This window comes from Saimiri boliviensis, chromosome 11 (genome assembly GCF_048565385.1).
Source record: "Saimiri boliviensis isolate mSaiBol1 chromosome 11, mSaiBol1.pri, whole genome shotgun sequence".
Classification (NCBI taxonomy): domain Eukaryota; kingdom Metazoa; phylum Chordata; class Mammalia; order Primates; family Cebidae; genus Saimiri; species Saimiri boliviensis.
The window spans coordinates 55,122,100-55,144,117 of record NC_133459.1 but is presented as its reverse complement, the minus strand read 5'-3'; the positions used below and the strand labels follow the sequence as shown (position 1 = coordinate 55,144,117).

The following is a 22,018-nucleotide window of genomic DNA, read 5'->3' as shown; positions in this document are numbered from 1 at the left end:
ATTCTTGAATGTACCTGTCCTCCTCCAGCCTTCTTTCATTCTTAAAGTTCTGGTTTTCCCTCAAAATTTGATCAAATATTATCCCTTCTTGAATGCCTCCCCTGAACTTCTCTTCCGAAACATCTATTACCTATGTTTCCTTTGTGTTTTTGTTCCTGTAACATCCTGTGCACATCTTGTGACATCTGTTAATATCAGAGAAACCATTTTCCTTGGAGTTGGAAAATCCCAGGGCAAGAAAGGAAATCCAGCATCATCAATATGTTATTTGAGATATGTCAGCTCATATTTCTGAACATGGCTTTTACCCCTTAACTCTTTTTTGTCTTTTGTCAATCAACAGTGCATTTTCCATTTTGCTGCCTGATTTAGGTAAGTGCCATTTGCTTATTGCTGACCAAAAGTACTCAGCTTTTGTATGTTCAGAGGCAGGGAAAAGAAATGGTAACCCTTCCTGCATTTCCACATTTGATGAAAAATTGATCTACCAAAATCAAGGAAGATGTTTCACACGGCAGTATTTTTCTTTTACTTTTGAGAAAAAAAAATATTTTACTATATTCCATGCCCTGGGACAGATGTGTTCCTCTTAAAATTCTAGAAAAATAAATATTATAATACCTTTTCAGAGAAGCTGTAGGACCTACATTCATATTTAAGTGATCCAGAATTTGTATTCCAGTCTCTCTAACTATGAAACTCATGCATTTTGCATTCTATCATACTGCCTTTTGAAGGACTTGACTTCCGTCATCCTAATTAAGACATTATACATTGAATATGATCACATTGCCACCAGCAAACTAACTGACTCAAGAATGGGCCATTGGAATATTGTTTGCTTTTCCATTAAAACAATAGTGCATAAATTAGCACAGTACTTGATACATAGTAGGCTGTCAATACACATTCAGTATATTGAATTTGTCAGTAAAAGAGGGTCATGGGTTTTGTTGTTTGTTAATTTTTGTTTAGGGGCTCTAGCTTGTGGCTACCTGGATGTCACTCGAACTTGACAATTCAAATATATATTTCATAAATATGAGTTTGCTAAACTAAAAAACAAATGATGATTATATACACCTGATAAAATCCCACGTCTCAACATATCCTTGGTCTGTGTTTAAAAGAAAAAAGCTGACCTAGGATATACATGCATTGCATACCCACCCACATTTAAAGATATTTAATAAAATAAGGAAGTGAATAATTATACCAGAAGGTATCAAACTTGTTCAGTGGCAAATCACCTGAAAATCAAGTAATTCTATGTAGAGTGCCAAGGAATGTGAATATCCTAAACTGAAAATGTCTAATTATTATTATGCACTAAGTCAGATTCAACATTATGCAAGATTATTGTAAAGAAGCAATTGCCAACGATTTGAAATTAAAACCATGGAAGAAAAATCAACTTACTATTTTGTTAAGCTGTCCCCCTCCCCCCACTGGGGTTAAGAAAAGACCTCTCACCTTTCTAGCAGTATATTATTTGTCCAATTCCAGAAAGATGGGAACATAGTCCAGGCACGGTGGCTCACACCTGTAATCCCAGCACTTTGGGAGGCCAAGGCGGATGGATCACCTGAGGTCAGGAGTTCAAGACCAGCCTGGCCAACATGGTGAAACCCTGTCTCTACTAAAAATGCAAAAATTAGGCAGCTATGGTGCAGGTGCCTGTAATCCCAGCTACTTGGGAGGCTGAGGCAGGAGAATCGCTTGAACCCAACAGGCAGAGGTTGCAGTGAGCCGATGAAATCCCACCATTGCATTCCAGCCTGGGGGACAAGAGTGAGACTTTGTCAGAAAGAAAGAGAGAGAGAGAGAAGAAAGAGAGAAGAAAGAGAAAAGAAAGAGAAAGATGGGAACCTAGTCTAAAAATGAGTCTTTGAGCAACTCATATTTTTCTGGAACTCTATGTGAAATCAAATTAATATAAATATATGTTTTGAGATACTGAGACATTACACTATTTTTTTAAATTTTTCAGTTGAATTTCTCCCCAAGTAGAGAATATTTTTCTTTATTCTTCTAGCCTATCTATATTCTGTGATCAGATTTTGCTAAAACAGACCTGAAGATGTACCTAGATAATTAGGTAATTGAGTATAATTTGGAAAGCCAGTGATTACATAAACCATGCTTAATAATAGACTATTTTGATCCTGTCTTGACCCTAGAACTTAGGTCTCAGGAAGTTATTATCTATGATGATGTGGACCTGAGTGAAAAAGAGTCAAAGTAAGTCAATTTACTTTATTGGTCATCCCTGCTGATATTTGACCCATTTCCTGATGCTTTCTTAATTATGATCACAGAACCATCTTTTCAGATCATTGGAGATAAGTCAACTTGAGATAGTCTTCTCACTAAGAGGGGAAAACATTGAAAACATAGATGATCCAACAGTGGTAGGTGATTCAAAAGGCATTGGAGCTTTTGAGTCTGTTTCTGTTTTTTAGCTTTGAATTTAGACTTGAAACTCTGTTCAACACATTTATTTAATTATCTCCAGTGTACACAACAACATGGAGGATAGCAAGCACTATTTGACAGAACCTCTGTATTCAAGGACTAACAACTATAATTTATCAAAAAAGATGGCCAGATGCGGTGGCTCATGCCTATAATCCCAGCACCTGGAGAGGCTGAGGCAGGCGGATTGCCTGAGTCTAGGAGTTCAAGACCAGGCTGGGCAACATGGCAAAATCCTATCTCTCTAAAAATACAAAAAACTAGCCAGGCATGGTGGTGCATGCCTGTAGTCCCAGCTATTCAGGAGGCTGAGGTGGGAGGATAGCTTGAGCCTCCCAGGTGGAGGTTGTAGTGAGCTGAGATCATACCACTAGACTCCAGCCGGGGCAATGGAACCTGCGCAATGGAGCCAGGCCCTGTTTTTTGTTTTGTTTTTTCTTTTAAAAAGCCATCCTTAAGCCCCTTCTCCAGTCACTTGTTATTTATACCTTTCCTCCTCACCAACTGGTTAAAAATAAAAGTCTCCTCTGCTCATATATGGTTCATCTTTCCTTGCTCACTGCAATTAGGTTTCCAATTATACCATTTAACTTATTTTTGGTAAGGTCACTAATAACTCCTTTGTTAAATTTAATGAATATTTTTAAGTCCTTGTATTATTTGTCTTCTCTATATCTTAAACTGTGAATTATGCCATCCTCCAAAGGAAAGAAAGTACTTCTGTAGGTTTCTATGTTTTTGTTATTTCTTTGTTATTTGATGTTATTTTTAAATCGACATCTAATAATTGTACATATTTTTCAGGTAAATAGTGATGTTTTTATACAGAAAATGTATAGTGATCAGATTAGGGTAATTAGCATATCCATCATCAAACATTTATCTTTTCTTTGTGTTGAGACTATTCAGTATCCTCCTTCTAGCTATTTGAGACCACATAATATATTATTGTTAACTGTAGTTATCTCAGAGTAGTTGGATTAGTCCATTTATACACTGCTATAAAGAAATACCTAAGACTAATAATTAATAAAGGAAAGAAGTTTAATTGATTCACAGTTCTGAATGTCTGGAGAAGCCTCAGGAAACTTACAATCATGGCAGAAAGGGAAGAGGTGCATCTTACATGGCAGTGGACGAGAGAGAAAAGAGAGAGTGATGGGGAGAAGAACCCTTTATGAAGCCATAGCTCTCATGAGAACTCATTTGCTATCATGAGAATACCATGGGGAAAACCTCCCCCATGATCCAGTCACCTCCCTCCATAGATTATGTGGGGATTACAATTTAAGGTGAGATTTAGGTGGGGACACAAAGCCTAACCATATCAGGGGTATAGAACACTAGAACATATTCCTCATATTTCACTGTATATTGTATCCTTAACAAATCTCTCTCTATTCCCTACTTTCCCAGCCTTTAGCATCCTCTGTTCTACTCTTTATTTCTAGGAGAGCAAACTTTTTGGCTTCCATATATGAGTGAGAACATGCCATGCTTACTTTCTATTCCTGGCTTATTTCACTTAACATAATGTCCTCTAGTTCTATCCATGTTGCTGCGAATGACATTATTTCATTTTTTATGGCTGAATAGTGCTCTGCCATGTGTATGTCACATTTTCCCTACCATTCATTTGATGTGGGATACCTAAGTTGATCCCATATGCTGGCTATTGCATATAGTGCTGCAATAAACATGAGAGCATAGATGTCTCTTTGTTATAATGATCTCATTTCCTTTGTATTAATACCCAGCAATGGAACTGCTGGATCACAGGGTAGATTGCAGTTTCTTAGGAACCTCCATACTGTTATCCATAGGTGCGGTACTACTTTATATTCCTGCTAAGAATGAAGAAGAGTTTCCTATTCTCCACATTCTTGCTAGCATGTGTTATTTTTTGTCTTTTTGATGACTGCCATCCTAACAGGGATGAAATGATACCCCATTGTGGTTTTGATTTGCATTTCCCTGGTGATTAGTGATGTTGAATATTTTAAAATATGTTTATTGGTCATTTTAATGTCATCTTTTGAGAAATGTCTGTTCATTTGCCCATTTTTTAATTGAATTTTGTTCTGTTAAGCTGTTTGAGTTCCTTATATATTCTGGGCATTAATCACCTGTCAGATTAAGAGTTTGTAAATATTTTCTTCCATTCTATAAGTTTTTTTCACACTGTTGTTTCTTTTACTGTTCACAAGCTTCTTAGATTGCTATAATCCCATTTGTTCATTTTTGCTTTTGTTACCTGTGCTATTGAGGTCTTAGTCAAAAAATCTTTTCCTAGACCAAATGTCCTGAAGTGTTTCCCCTATGTTTTCTTTTAATAATTGTATAGGTTTGGGTCTTACATTTAAAGCCTTTGATCTATTTTTGTTTGATTTTTGTATAGGGTAAGAGATAGAGGGGGAAATCTAGTTTTATTCTTCTGTATATAGATATCCAGTTTTCCCAGCACCATTTATTGAAGAGTGTTCTTCCCCCACTGAGTCTTCTTGATGTCTTGGTCATAAAGCAGTTGGTTGTAGATACTTGGATTAATTTCTGGGTTCTCTATCCTGTTCCATTGGTTTATGTGTCTCTTTTATACCAATACTGTGCTGTTTTGGTTACTAGAGTTTTGTAGAATATTTTGAAGTCTGGTACCGTACTGTATACAGATTTTTTCTTTTGCTCAAAATTACTTCAGCTATTTGGGGTCTTTTGTGATTCCAACAAATGTTAAGATTGTCTTTTCTATTTCTGTGAAAAGTGGCTTTGGTATTTTGATGGGGATTGCATTGAATCCGTTGACTGTCTTGCGTAGAATGGTCATTTTAACAATATTAATTCTTCCAATCTATGAACGTGAGATGTCCTCCCATTTGTTTACGTCATCCACAGTTGATTTCATCAGTTTTTTGTCATTTTCTTTGTAGAGGTCTTTCACCTCCTTGGCTAAATTATTCCTATTTTTTTGTAGCTATCATAAACTAGATTTCCTTCTTGATCTCTTTTTCAGCTAGTTCATTGTTCATGTATAGAAATGCTACTAATTTTTATATGTTAATTTTGTGTCCTATAATTTTATTGAATTTATCAGTTCTAATAGTTTCTTGGTAAAGTTGTTAGGTTTTTCTAGATATAAGATCACGTTGTCTGCAAACAGGGACAATTTTACATCCTCTTTTTCCACTTGGATGCCCTTTATTTCTTTTTCTTGCCTAATTGATCTGGCTGGAAATTCCAGTACTTTGCTGAATACAAATGGTGAGAGTGGGCATCCATGCCTTATTCCAGTTTTTATAGGAAAAGCTTCCAGCTTTTCCCAGATAGGTAAAACGTTAGCTGTTGGTTTGTTATATATGGCCTTTATTATGTTGAGGTACTTTCCTTCCATAACTAATTTATTGAGAGCTTTTATTATGAAGGTTGTTAAATTTTGACAAATGCTTCTTCTGCATCTATTGAAATTATCATATGGTTTTTGTTCTGCATTCTGTTGCAGTGATGTTTCATGTGTATTGATTTGCCTATGTTGAATAACCCAACTTTGTTGACTGCAGGCATGTTCCTGGTGGTCTGATTGATGGGCATCAGTGTGACCATGGAGGGGGTGCTGGCTAGAGAATTTCAGCCTTCACAAGATGAAGCGAGTGATTCATGAGCTGAGCTGAAACCTTCCCAGCCTGATACTTCTCTTTCTATCACAGTAACCCTCCGTGATAGATTAGAATTGTTCCCAATTGGCCAGGTGCAGTGGGTCATGCCTGTAAACCCAGCTCTTTGGGAGGCAGAAGTGGAAGGATCACTTGAACTCAGAAGTTGGAGACCAGCCTGAACAACATAGTGGAGCTCCATCTCTATTTTTATAATTTAAAAAATTATTTTAAATTGTTTCGGATGAGAACATTGAGGCTGAGTTACTAACTTGTCCACGCTATTGAACACAGAGGTAAGTCTGAGATCTGGGTGGCTTGCCCCCAAGGCAGTGCTCTTTCCTGACACCTACCCTCTCTGGGGATATGCTCACCAAGTGAGCCCAGAGATCAGTGTGTGAGCTTACAGAGGGAGAACAGCCTGGTTTTATGTAGGAAGGATGCCCTGGGTGTGAGGTGCTTTTGTTTTTTTGTAACAGGGTCTCTCTCTGTCACTAAAGGTGGAGTGCAGCAGTGGCATGATCATGATTCACTGCAGCCTCAACCTCCTGGACTTGGGGATCTATCTCACTAATATGTTTTTGCATTTCTGGGATATATCATACTACATTACAGTGTATTACCTTTTTGATGTGTTGTCGTATTGAGTTTGCTAATATTTTCTTGAGAATTTTTGTGTCTATGTTCATCAGGGATATTGACCTGTAATTTTCTTTTCTTTTTTGTATTCTTGTCTGCTTTTGGTATCAGGGTTATGCTGGCCTCATAGAATTTGGAAGAGTTCATTCTGCTTCAATGTTTTGGAATAGTTTGAGAAGACTTGGTATTAATTCTTTTTTAAAGGAAACTGCTCTGGTCATTATTTCTTTTCTTCTACTAACTTTGGATTTGATTTGTTCTTTTTTAAAGGTTCAGTAGAATTTATCAGGGAAGCCATCCAGTCCTAGACTTTTCTTTTTTGGAAGATTCTTTATTACTGATTCAACCTCATTACTTGTTATTGGTCTTTTCAAGTTTTCTGATTTTTTCTTGGTTCAATCTTAGTAAGTTGTGTATTTCCATGAATTTAGCTATTTCCTCTAGGCTTTCTCATTTGTTAGCAGATAGTTGTTCACAGTAGTCTCTAAGTGATGACTCTTTTTTCACTTTGAACTTTATTTACTTGAACTCACCCTCCCATCTAGTTTCCTCTACACCCTCACCATCTCTTTCCCCTCCCCTCTTGTCCCCCTCTCCCTTCCTCCCTCCCATCCCCTGTCCTCCTCACCCTGTGTCTCTCTCTAGTCTAGGTATTAGTTTGTCAATTTTGTTTCTTTTCAAAACACCAACTTTTTGTTTTATTGATCTTTTGCATTTTATCTAAATTTTATGACTGCTCTGATTTTCATTAGTTCTTTTCTTCTACTAACTTTGGATTTGGTTTGTTCTTCTTTTTCTAATTCTTTGGAACAAATAATTAGATAGGTTTTTTGAAATCTGTAGTTTTGGATGTAGGCATTTATTGCTATAAACTTGCCTCTTAATATTGTTTTTACTCTGTCCTATAAGTTTGGCATGTTGTGTTTCTATTTTCATTTGTATCAAAGAATTTTTAAGTATCATCCTTAATTTCTTCCTTCACCCATTGGTTGTTAAGGAGCTTGTTGTTTAATTTCATACATTTGTATCATTTTAAATGTCTCCCTTGTTATTGATGTTTAGCTTTAATCCACTGGGGTCAGATAAAATACTTGATATAATTTTGATTTTTAAAAACTTGTTGATACTTGCTTTGTGCCCTAACATATGGACAGTTCTGAAGAATATTCCATTAATAATTAAAAGAATGTATACTATACAGAACATGAGTGACATGTTCTGTAGATGTCTGTTAGGTCCATTTGGTCTATGGTGCAGTTTAAATAGGATGTTTCTTTTTTGGTTTTCTTTCTAGATAATCTGTCCTGTGCTTAGAGTGGGATGCTGAAGTCTCCCAACTATTATTGTATTGAGGTGTATCTCTCCTTTTTGACCTAATAATATTTGCCTTATATATCTGGGCGCTCCAGCATTGGGTGCACTGAAGATGGAGCCCCAAGTTTGGTTATTTTGCTCTCTATGTTGGTGACTGTTTCAGTAAACACACAGTTGCTTAGGCTGGAACACTAGTTTATCTCTTATTCCTCCTCCTCTTGTGCCCTTCCCTTCCCATCACTCTCTTCCAATAAATCAAACTGTTCCTACTTTTCCCATCCCCACTGCACAGCCACAATTCAGAATCTTATTATTTCTGAACCAGTTTACTACAACTCAATGGTCATCATACCTCCATTTCAGTTTATTTTCCAAACTTTCTTAAATACAATGTGACCACCTGCCACCCAACAGCTGAAAGCTGTGTAGTGGTTAACCATCACTTTCAGAATGAAGTCAAAACTGCTTAGGAAGACATAAAATTTACTCATAATCCAGCCCCTGGCAACCTCTTAGCTTCTTCTGTTCTTCCTGCTTACCCACTATTCCTGTGTTCCATCCACACTGTAATACTTGGAGTTCCTCAGACCAGATACGCTGTCAAACATTTCCAAACCTTCACAATTTGTTCCAACTTCATCAATTCTTTCAACAAATATCTATTAAACAGGTCCTTTGTGCCACAGCACTGTGCTAGGTTTTGAGTATATAGCAGTGAACAAAAGAGATATAATTCCTATTCCCATGGGACTAGAGAGACTAATAAATAAATAAATAATAACTCTATAATTACACATTGGAATTTGGTTGCTTTGAAACAGGATATTTTTGAAAGAGAGTGAATGCAGTGTGTGTGCTGGTAGGTGTTTTAAAGTTTTGATAGCTGGGGAAAGCCTCTTCAAGGAGGTGATACTTTAAGAACAAAAGAATAGTTCTACTTGTAACACACTTTGCCGTATTTTTTTGCCTGGGTATTTTATCCCTTGTTTTTTAAAACTGAATTCAGATTTTACTTTTTTCTAAGAAGCCCTCTCTGACTTTATCAATTTAAGTTAGGTGCTCCCTTTTTTAATCAAGACATTTTTCTCAGAATGGTAATGGTCTGTTTTCTTGACTTTCTTGTCTGCTAGACTGGGAAATCTTTGAGGCCCAGACTGTAGCTTTCATATTTGTACCATGTGCATGATACCAAAACATAATTTGATAAATTAGTTAACAAAGACCTGCTCTAAAAATGGGCAAGGTAATCTGGAAGCTCAGAATAGGTAGACATTACTGTTATTTAGGCAATCAAAAATCTTTGTGCCAATCTGAAACACGAAAGATAGGTAAAATTTTGACAGGTGGAGACTGAGAGCAAAAGAAGATGAGAGAAAAGGGAAAAGCAAGAGGAGGAGTGGACAACTGTAAATAGAAAACACATGTGTTTGGGAAGTTTTGTTGGACCATAAGGCATATATGATCAGGAAAGTGGTGTTACAAGCGGGAAATGTAATTTGGCATAAGATGGAAGAGAACCCTGAAATACCAAATTAAGGTAAAGAATAAATTCATTTTTTCTTTCGTTTGAGAGGGAGTCTTGCTATGTTGCCCAGGTTGAAATGCAGGGGCTATTCACAGGTGTGATCACAGCACACTGCACTTTGACCTCCTGGCCTCAAGCAGTCCTCTCACCTCAGCCTCCCAAGTAGCTTGAGCTACAAAAGTGCAGACCACTGAACCTGGATGAATTCTTTTTCTAAAAAAATCATTTGGGCCGGGCGCGGTGGCTCAAGCCTGTAATCCCAGCACTTTGGGAGGCCGAGGCGGGTGGATCACGAGGTCGAAAGATCGAGACCATCCTGGTCAACATGGTGAAACCCCGTCTCTACTAAAAATACAAAAAAACTAGCTGGGCGTGGTGGTGCATGCCTGTAATCCCAGCTACTTAGGAGGCTGAGGCAGGAGAATTGCCTGAGCCCAGGAGGCGGAGGTTGCGGTGAGCCGAGATCGCGCCATTGCACTCCAGCCTGGGTAACAAGAGCGAAACTCCATCTCAAAAAAAAAAAAACAAAAACAAAAACAAAAAATCATTTGTAAAAATCAAAAGAAAACAAAAAGTTGTAAATAATGACACAATAAAAGTAGTAAATCATGGTAAAACAAATTGCCCTGAACCCACCATTCAACGTAAGAACTAGAACATAATCAGGGAAAGAGCCCAAGGTATAAGCAATACAATACCTTGGCCTCTTTCCCTTGTACACATCATGTGTCGCTTCCCTCAAGGTAACTGTTCTCATAAATTTGGTGTTTTCATTTCCTTGTTTAAAACAAGGATGGTTTTAACAAACATATGATACAAATATTGTCTCATTTGGGATTTGAACATTAGGAAAATGAGATACTATATAGAGTTCTATAATTTTTTTATTCAAATAGAATCTTTCATTTTCCTTGCATTTTATTCAAATAGAATATTTCATTTTTCCTTTCATTCATCTTAATGTTCTATAATATTCCATTCTATGTATATACCACAATTCATTTATCCATTCAATTGTTGGTAAGTTATTGTCGTAGTTCCTAAGTTTTTGGGCCCTTCCAAATAATACTGCCACAATTATTCTTATTCATGGTTCCTGTTAATGTGTGCAAGAATTTTTCTAGAAGATATACTTAAAAAGGGAAAAATGCAAATTATAGGGAATGCAAATTCATAAGAAAATGCCAACTTGTTTTCCAAAATGGTCATACTATGACCATCCATTTCATTCTTTCTGCTCATCCATTTCCTCCCTTGTAAAACTGAGTGATCAGTTTAAAGGACTGTTGCAATATTTACTTTGAAAACCAAATGAGTTAACAAATGTAAGATTCTTAGCATAAGACCTGACACATAGATGCTAAAAAGTACTAGTTACTTCTATAATAAAGACCTTCTCCCGTCCCTGCATCCTGTTTGCCCAGAATCACTGTTACATGCTAGTTGGCTTAGCCTTGCTTCACAATAGAGTTCAGTTGTACTATTCACATTTTAAAGGCAAAAAAAAAAAAAAAAAAGCAAAAACAAAAAAAACCTGAGGCTCATAAAAAAGAGGAAATGTGATTATAAGCAGGCTGATCTCTTGCATCTTGTTTCAAATTTGGATTAGCACACATCAGGGGTCAGCAAACTATGGCCTGAAGACCATATATGGCCTGCCACTTGTTTCTGTGTATAAAGTTGCAACAGTAGAGTTGAAGCGTTGCCATAGAGATGATATCACCTGCAAAGCCTAAAATATTTACTATATGGCCTTTCCAAGGATTATCAAAATATATTTCTAGATAGCTTAATTTTTTATAAAACATAATTGCCCATGAAGTGTTGATGGTTCCACAAATGCCTATTTCAGTCTTAATTTACTTCCTCAAAATATATTTCTCCTCAGAGATGAAGATAAACCGAAAACATGGAAACCCAAGTTTCTGATATCAAAGGAAAAAGAGAAAAACAGTGCTGAAGAATCAGAAAGGTGGGAACACAGAGGCACTTATATTATAGCTTAACTGCTGCAATTTATACCTATTACTAGCTATGTGGCCTTAGATAAGTAATTAAATAATTCTCAGATTTTTCATTTACAAAATGAGAATAACAACACCTACATAATAGTGCAATTGAGAGGATTAAAAGGGACTAAGGATATACAAATACTGTCATACACATATATCTTCATCATCCTCCTCCCTATTTTTGGTGGATAGGAAGTGAAAAAAGATTTCAAGTTAGCTATTTTCAAACAATGAAAAATTCCCAGTCGTCTTTTAGGTTTTAAGAACTTCCCCCTATAAGACATAATGTAAATAAAACACCAATTAGAACTTAAATGTAACTTTGAGAAAAAAAGAAACTAGGTATTATATAGTAAGACTGACTTCCGTAAAATAGAATTCTAGTTATGACTGAAATTAGTGTTCAAATTTTAAAAGAAAATGTCTGAGTCAATTTCTAACCTGCATTCATGTGATTAAAGTTCCCAAGTGGTTGTGAGAGGATGTTTTTACTGAGGCAAGCGGTTACTTACTGCACTCTGATCCATCTTCTCAATTGCTAGGACACGGGGCAGGATATGAGGTACTTTCTTTGACAAATGACTTGGGGAAACCTTTGTCTAAATATTCACTGAGATGTGAACGTTGTGTAGTCTGTCCGCTCTGGGAAACCTGTTAGAAAAATCCTGCTGGGGTGCAGCAAAGGAAACCAGACATTAGTGTCTGAGACTGAGAGGATGGCATTGGGTAGCCCTTCTCATAAGTTTATTTTCTTTAGGTTTAGACTTGATGTAATTTATTTTTTCCAGGTTGGCAAGATGTATTAACAGACTAGAAAAGCAACTTTCTATCTTAAACTTCATACTTCATACTTGCACAGCATAACAAAACAGAATTCCAAGAGTGCAACTATTAGTAATATTTTTGACCTTCCCCCAAAAAAGCTTTTCAGTATATTGTTAACTACAAATAGTCATCTTAGGAAACAATTTTCCAGTGCCTTTTTATTTATTTATTTTTACAACACAGTGATATAACAGTATACTTTTATTCTGAACCAAGTAACTTTGTAAACATTACAGTAAGGTTAGTTATTTCTGTAGATAAAATGATGTTTGATCATTTTAAAGTGATTTCTACCATAATGTATTCTACCAATAAGAAATGCTTTCTATATTAGTTTAACCCTTTTATTAGTCTTTTATCAATCAAAGATGATGGCAAGTTTAAAGAGAAGTTGGCCAAGGGTATCTGTTAGTCTGTTCATGTTGCTATAAAGGAATACCTGAGGCTGGGTAATTTATAAAGAAGAGGCTTATTTAGCTCATGATTCTGGAAACTGTATACAGAGCATAGCATTGACATTTGCTTCTGGCAAAGGCCTCAGGCTGCTTCCACTCATGGCAAAAGGTGAAGGAGAATGTGCAGGGATCACATGGCTCAAAAGGAAGCAAGAGAAGACAAGAGCCAGGCTCTTTTTAAAATGAGCCAGGCTCATTTTAACAAATGAGGTGCTAGGCTCAAGGAAACTATGAGAGTTGAGGACAGCAGCAAGCTGTTCAGGGGGAAGACAACTCCTTGACCCAAATATCTCCCATTAGGCCCTTACTCCAACATTGGGGATCAGATGTCAACATGAGGTTTAGAGGAGTTAAATATCTAAACCATAGCAGTATCCCAGGTATAACAGCATGAAAAGGATAGCTCACTTCCTAAGATGACCCCAGTAGACATTATATGTGCAGGGAAAAGGGCAGCTGATAAAGCTGGGAAGGTAGATCAGGCCAGATAATAAATTGCTAATGAATTTAGACTTTATCCTATTGGCAGTAGAAAGAAATCGAAAGGTTTTAAGCAATAGAGTGCATAACTTTTAGAAAAATGACTCTGCAGGCAGGTATGCCAATGGATTTGAGGAAGGTGAGGTAAGATGAAGATGGTATCTCAGGCAGTAAGTAGTGATAAACTGAAATATGGCAGTGGCTATAATCTTGGAAATAAATGTAGGAGACACTTTGGAATAAAACTGACAGGACTTGGTTGACTTTTTACTTCTGTTAATATATTAAACTGCTAAAAGAAAAACCAAATCTCACGTGAAGAACAAGAGGGAGGAGTAAGAGTATAATCAGATACTTATCTAGGGTTATTTACTTTTACGTGCTGAAATTTTTGCACATGTTTTGTGGCATCTTTATTTTCTTAATGGTATTCATCATCCAAATCATTCAGCAAACTGGAGAGCGCTTTGATTGAGCCATGTAGACTTGTGATCCCCAATTAGGTTTAACAACTTAGAAAACCACACAAAGTAAGCTGCTTACTCATTCTTACTGGTTTCCATTAAATAATCTGAAGGTGAATGGGAACATTTATAAATGTTAAATGTTCCCTTTAAAAAAAAAGTTATGTCTCTAAGTCTCATTCAGACAAGTTTCTTGTTTACCTTCATTTGTTTAACCAGTGTGGTTTTGTTCCAAGTTATCTTGCCATCAAAAATATTTTTTTAATTAAGGAGAAAAGCAATTGGTATTATGCTGATCAGTTTGACAATTTAGTCTAACGGAAATATGTGTGTTTGTATTATGAACATACATACCTGTCTGGGTACATATAAATAAAGATGCATGATTTTGTATATGTATTATTTTATATAAAATTCTACACATAAATTATACCTGAAATTTATCCTGAAATGAAGTGACTTTGTAAACTCAGAAACTTAGTTTTATTATTGTACATTTTACCTACCTGCACATTTCTTGCTAGTTTCTCACCTGGAAATTTCTTCAAAACCAAGAGGCAAAACTTAGAAAAGAACAGAATGAAAAGAGAAGAAAAACTCTTTAGAGAAAGATTTAAGGTATGTTCTCTTCTGAAGGTAAAAATTAGCAATATTAATAGCTAGGAGCTTTCATTAAAAAAAAAAAAAAATTCTGGAAGCATGCCATGCCTTGGGCTCTCTGAGATACAGACATGATCTTTGATACAAAAAGCCAGGATTTCATTTCTATTTTTTCCTGATGCATATCTATATTGTCATGTCTATACATGCTATTCCTTCTTCCTGAAAATACTCCTAAGTTGTTCTTGAAGGTTCTGTTCAAATGCCACCCACTCCTCCCTACCTCGTCCAGGTTAAGTTACTCCTTCAGCATATTTTATTTATCTATTTTACAAATCTTTTATAACACTGATTAGTTGCATTAAAGCATTTGTGTGTGTGTGTGTGTGTGTGTGTGTGTGTGTGTGTGTGTGTGTGTGAATCTTGAACTAATTAATCTCTTGGGTCTGTTTTGAAGAAGAAACCCTGTCTCATTCAACTTTGTTCCCCAGGCAGGGCCTGACATAAAACTGTATGAATAATGTTTGGTAAATGAATGCCTAAATAAACAAGCAAATGAAAAAACAAAATGAACAAATGAATGATGCAGCATCTGAAGCTTTCTGCCTTCTTATTCTATTATTAAGAGTCATGGAACATTTTTTCATTATTCTAAAAGCTCAAACTTCCCTGATATCATATATTGTCAAAGTGAGAATTATTCATTAGGAAACATTTGAGCACCTTCCATGTGCTAGACACTGGATTGAGAGAGACAAAGTGTGCATCCTGCTCATAAAATTTGTCTAAATCACTGCCTAAAACTTTTCAAACATTTCCCCTTGCAAAATGGTTGAAGTACAGGGTTCTTAACATGGCATAGAAAGCTCTTTATGTCCTGACCTTTGCCCATCTTCCTGGTTTTATCTCTTGCCACTCTTTGCCTTGTACCTTCTGCTTCAGCAACAAACTGCTCAGAGTTCTGTCCCTTGAATGAACCTCCTCTATCTTTGATTGCTATTTCATCCCTCTAAGTGCTGCCTTGGTACACCTTTGCACTTTTCTCCATCTGCCTAGCTCTTGTTCATTTATCAAGCCCCAATCAGGTCATCTTCTCATCTTCTCTTCTCCAGGAAGACTTGCCCAAACCTCCTCCTTTTATTTTTTTTTTGTTTTAGATGGAGTCTTGCTGTGTCACCAGGCTAGAGTGCAGTGGCACCACCTCAGCTCATTGCAACCCCACTTCCTGGATTTAAGCAATTCTGCTGCCTCCACCTCCCGAGCAGCTGGGACTACAGGCGCATGCCACCACACCCAGCTAATTTTTGTATTTTTAGTAGAGATGGGGTTTCACCATGTTGGCCAGGATGTTCTTGATCTCTTGACCTCATGATCCACCCGCCTCAGCCTCCCAAAGTGCTGAATTACAGGCGTGATCAAACATTCTAATTAAAGAAATTATTCTTCTTCTGTTTACCTATAGCTTATCACACATTAACATAATTGAAATTACATGTTCATCATATTAAACTATGAGCTCCTAGACAACAAAGGTTATTTATTCATCTTCATATCCATGTGCAGAGCACTACAAGACTACTTAGTATTTTGTAAACGTGCATAAAATATTTTTTAGTTCATTAAAAGTGATTATGAGAGATTTGGGTACATTCCTGTTTTAGTTCATTAAAATAGAATAATTCCTATCTGAACCAAAGTTGATTGGGTTCAAATAGGAATTATTTGTAGAAACCCCATCTCTACTAAAAATACAAAAATAGGAAGGGCGACCACCACTACCGAGGCAGTTCACATAGCAGTTGGGCAAAGCCTGCAGCAGCTCAGCAACACCGCTACTGACAGACTGTGACTAGACTACTCCATGTGGGGCAGGACATCTATGAAAAAAAGCAGCAGCATGACAGGAACTTATAAATAAAGCTGACCTTCCTAGAACAGCTGCTATGTTGTGAGAACGCCACATAGCACCTGGGAAAGGAGGCAGTTATGAGTTCCACTGCAGCAGACTTAAAACTACCTGCCCAGCAGCTCTGAATGGAACAGAGCTCACAGCTCAGCACCTGAGCTACTATAAGGGACAGACTGTCTCCTCAAGCAGCTCCCCAACCCCTGTACACACAAAGAGACACCTCATAAAGGAGAGCTGAGGCCGACATCTGGCAGGTACCCTTCTGGGACGAAAATAACAGAAGAAAACTGACAACAACCCTTACTGCTCTGCAGCTGCTGCAGGTGATCCCCTGGCAAGCAGGATCTGGAGTGGACCTCCAGCAGTTCTGCAGCAGAGGGGACTGACTATTAGAAGGAAAACTAAGAAGCAGAAAGAAATGACTTCATCATCAACAAAAAGGACATCCACTCAGAGACCCCATCTGAAAGTTACCAACCAGAAAGACCACAGGTAGATAAAGCCACTCAGATGGGAAGAAACCAGTGCAAGAAAGATGAAAACACCAAAAACCAGAACTCCTCTCCTCGTCCAAAGGATCACAACTCCTCACCAGCTAGGGATCAAAGATGGATGGAGAATGAATCTGATGAATTGATAGAAAATGGCTTCAGAAGGTGGGTAATAACAAACTTCTCAGAGCTAAAAGAACATGTTCTAACCCAATGCAAAGAAACTAAGAACCTAGAAAAAAGGTTAGATGAGATGCTAACTAGAATAAACAGCTTAGAGAAGAATATAAACAACCTGATGGCTGAAAAACACAGCACAAGAACCTCACGAAGCATACACAAGTTTCAATAGCCAAATCAACCAAGCAGAAGACAGAATATCAGAGATTGAAGATCAATTCAATGAAATGAAATGAGAAGGTAAGAACAGAGAAAAAAGTGAAAAGAAATGAACAAAGCCTCCAAGAAATATGGGATTCTGTGAAAAGACCCAATCTACATTTGACTGGTTTACCTGATTGTGACGGAGAGAATGAATCCAAGCTGGAAAACACTCTTCAGGATATTATCCAGGAGAATTTCCTCAACCTAGCAAGCCAGGCTACCATTCAAGTCCAGGAAATACAGAGAATACCACAAAGATATTCCTCAAGAAGAGCAACCTCAAGGCACATAATTGTCAGATTCACCAAGGCTGAAATGAAGGAAAAAATGCTAAGGGCAGCCAGAAAGAAAGGTTCGATTACCCACAAAGGGAAGCCCATCAAACTCACAGTGGACCTCTCTGCAGAAACCGTACAAGCCAGAAGAGAGTGGGGGCCAATATTCAACATCCTTAAAGAAAAGACCTTTCAACCTAGAATTTCATATCCTGCCAAACTAAGCTTCATAAGCGTAGGAGAAAGAAAATCCTTTATGGACAAGCAATGGAGATTTCATCACCACCAGGCCTGCCTTACAAGAGCTCCTGGAAAAAGCACTAAAGAAGGAAAAGAACAACCAGTACCAACCACTCCAAAAACGTACCAAATGGTAAAGACCATCGACACAATGAAAAAAATGCATCAACCAATGGGCAAAACATCCAGCTAGCATCAAAATGGCAGGAACAAGTTCACACATAACAATATTAACCTTAAATGTAAATGGGCTAAATGCCCCAATCAAAAGACACAGATTGGCAAGGTGAATAAAAAGTCAAGACCCATCAGTGTGCTGTATTCAGGAAATCCATCTCACAAGCAAGGACACACATAGGCTCAAAATAAATGGATGGAGGAAGATTCATCAAGCAAATGGAGAGAAAAGAAAAAAAAAAGCAGGAGTTGCAAGCCTAGTCTCTGATAAAATGGACTTTAAACCAACAAAGATAAAAAGAGACATAGAAGGGCATTACATAATGGTAAAAGGATCAATGCAATAAGAACAACTAACGATCCTAAATATATACGCACCCAATACAGGAGCACCCAGGTACATAAAGCAAGTTCTTAGACTTAGACTCCCACACAATAATGGTGGGAGACTTTAACACTCCACTGTCAATATTAGATCAATAAGACAGAAAATTAACAAGGATATCCAGGACTTGAAATCAGATCTGGACCAAGCAGACCTAGTAGACATGTACAGAAATCTCCACCCCAGATCCACAGAATGTATATTCTTCTCAGCACTGCATTGCACCTCCTCTAAAATTGACCACATAATTGGAAGTAAATCACTCCTCAGCAACTGCAAAAGAATGGAAATCATAACAGTCTCTCAGACCACAGGGCAATCAAATTAGAACTCAGAATTAAGAAACTAACTCAGAACCACACAGCTTCATGGAAACTGAACAACTGGTTCCTAAATGTCGACTGGATAAACAATGAAATAAAGGCAGAAATAACGATGTTCTTTGAAACCAATGAGAACAAAGACACAACATACTAGAATCTCTGGGACACATTTAAGGCAGTGTCTAGATGGAAATTTATGGCAATAAATGCCCACATGAGAAGTGAGGAAAGAGCTAAAATCAACACCCTATCAAAAATTGAAAGAGCTAGAGAAGCAATATCAGAAAAACTCAAAAGCTAGCAGAAGACAAGAAATAACTAAGATCAGAGCAGAACTGAAGGAGAGAGAGACACAAAAAAAACCCTTCAAAGATTAAATAAATCCAGGAACTGGTTTTTTGAAAAGATCAACATAATAGACTGCTAGGCAGATTAATAAAAAAGAAAAGGGAGAGGAATCAAATAGATGCAGTAAAAAACAATAAAGGGGATATCACCACTGATTCCACAGAAATACACACTACAATCAGAGATTACACAAACAACTCTATGCACATAAACCAGTAAACCTGGAAGAAATGGATAAACTCCTAGACACTTGCACCCTCCCAAGCCTAAACCAGGAAGACGTTGAAACCTTGAATAGACCAATACCAAGGGCTGAAGTTGAGGCAGCAATTAATAGCCTTCCAACCAAAAAAAGCCCAGGTCCAGACGGGTTCACAGCTGAATTCTATCAGACATATAAAGAGGAGCTGGTACCATTCCTTCTGGAACTATTCCAAATAATAAAAAAGAAGGAATCCTTCCCAAATCATTTTATGAGACCAACATCATCCTGATACCAAAACCCAGCAGAGACTCAATAAAAAAAAAGAAAAGTTCAGGCCAATATCCATGATGAACATAGATGCAAAAATCTTCAATAAAATATCGGTAAACCCATTGCAACAGCACATCAAAAAGCTTATCCATCATGAACAAGTAGGCTTCATTCCAGGGACGCAAGGCTGGTTCAACATACGTAAGTCTATAAACATAATCCACCACATAAATAGAACCAAAAGCAAAAACCACATGATTATCTCAATAGATACAGAGAAGACCTTCAACAAAATTCAACAGTGCTTTAAGCTAAAAACTCTCAATAAACTAGGTATCAAAGGAACATAACTCAAAACAATAAAAGCTATTTACGACAAACCTACAGCCAATATCATACTGAATGGGCAAAAACTGGAAGCATTCCCTTTGAAATCTGGCACTAGACAAGGATGCCCTCTCTCACCACTCCTATTCAATATAGTACTGGAAGTTCTAGCCAGAGTAATCAGGCAAGAAAAAGAAATAAAGGGTATTCAAATGGGAAAGGAGGAAGTCAAATTGTCTCTATTTGCAGACAACATAACTGTAAATCTAGAAGATACCATCATCTCAGCCCAAAATCTCCTGAAAGTGATAAGCAATTTCAGCAGTCTCAGGATATAAAATCAATGTGCAGAAATCACAGGCATTCCCGTACATCAAAAACAGACTAACAGAGAGCCAAATCATGAGCAAACTTCCATTCACAATTGCTACAAAGAGAATAAAATACCTAGGAATATAACTAACAAAGGATGTAAAGGACCTCTTCAAGAAGAACTACAAACCATTACTCAAGGAAATAACAGAGAACACAAACAGATGGAGAAACATTCCATGCTCATGGTTAGGAAGAATCAGTATCATAAAAATGGCCATACTGCCCAAAGTAATTCATAGATTCAACACTATCCCCATCAAGCTACTAATGACCTTCACAGAACTGGAGAAAACCATCTTAAACTTCATATGGAACCAAAAGAGAGCCCGGATAGCCAAGACAATCCTAAGCAAAAAGAACAAAGCCAGAGGCATCACATCACCTGATTTCAAACTATATTACAAGGCTACAGTAATCAAAACAGCATGGTACTGGTACCAAAACAGAGATATAGACCAATGGAACAGAACAGAGGCCTTGCAGGCAATACCACACATCTACAACCATCTGATCTTTGACAAACCTCACAAAAACAAACAATGGGGAAAGGATTCCCTGTTTAATAAATGGTGGTGGGAAAACTGGCTAGCAGTTTGCAGAAAGCAGAAATTGGACCCCTTCCTCACACCTTACACTAAAATTAACTCCGGATGGATTAAAGACTTAAACATAAGACCTAACACCATAAAAACCCAAGAGAAAACCTAGGCAAAACCATTCAGGACATAGGCATAGGCAAGGACTTCATGACTAAAACACCAAAAGCACTGGCAACAAAAGCCAAAATAGACAAATAGGACCTAATTAAATTTCAGAGCTTCTGTACAGCAAAAGGAATAATCATTAGACTGAACCAGCAACCAACAGAATGGGAAAAAATTTTTGCAATCTACCCATCTGACAAAGGGCTAGATATCCGGAATCTACAAAGAACTAAAACAGATTTACAAGAAAAAAAAAACAAACCCATCCAAAAGTGGGCAAAGAATATGAATAGACACTTTTCGAAAGAATATATGAGGCTAACAAACATATGAAAAAATTCTCATCATTAGTCATTATTAGAGAAATGCAAATCAAAACCACATTGAGATACCACCTCATGCCAATTAGAACAGCGATCATTAAAAAATCTGGAGAAAAGAGATGCTGGAAAGGATGCGGAGAAATAGGAACACTTTTACACTGTTGGTGGGAGTATAAACTAGTTCAACCATTGTGGAAGACTGTGGCGATTCCTCAAGGACCAAGAAATAGAAATTCCATTCGACCCAGCAGTCCCACTATTGGGTATATACCCAAAGTATTATAAATCATTCTGTTATAAAGACACATGCACATGTATGTTCACAGTGGCACTGTTTACAATAGCAAAGACCTGGAACCAACCCAAATGCCCATCAATGATAGACTGGACAGGGAAAATGTGGCACGTAATATACCATGGAATATTATGCAGCCATAATGTTGGGACATGGATGAATCTGAAAACTATCATTCTCAGCAAACTGACACAAGAACAGAAAATCAAACACCGCATGTTCTCACTCATAGGCGGGTGTTGAACAATGAGAACACATGGACACAGGGAGGGGAGCATCACACATTGGGGTCTGTTTGGGAGGGGCCAAGGGAGGGACAGCAGCGGAGGGTGGGGGGGTTGGGAAGGGATAACATGGAGAGAAACACCAGATGTAGGTGATGGGGGGATGGAGACAGCAAACCACATTGCCATGTGTGTACCTATGCACGCTGCATGATCTGCACATGTACCCCAGAACCTAAAGTACAATTTAAAAAAAAAGAGTATTTCAAGTAAATAGCATGTATTCAAGGATTGTCATGTAGCTTGATGTAGCTTCAATAAAGGGGACAA

General features: G+C 37.4%; 1 protein-coding gene across 9 annotated transcripts in view; it reads left to right on the top strand.

Moving 5' to 3' along the window:
- Window positions 1-22,018, top strand: part of FYB2 (FYN binding protein 2) — a 109,280-nt gene that overhangs the window by 82,449 nt on the left and 4,813 nt on the right. For 2 of the 9 annotated variants that reach the window (XM_074380877.1, XM_003921511.3), the window contains exons 14-17: window positions 344-372; window positions 2,181-2,241; window positions 11,486-11,569; window positions 14,358-14,451. In XM_074380877.1, coding sequence (XP_074236978.1) covers window positions 344-372; window positions 2,181-2,241; window positions 11,486-11,569; window positions 14,358-14,451 — 268 coding nt within the window. The other 7 variants (XR_012512421.1, XM_074380880.1, XR_012512420.1 and 4 more) reach the window with 7 other exon arrangements.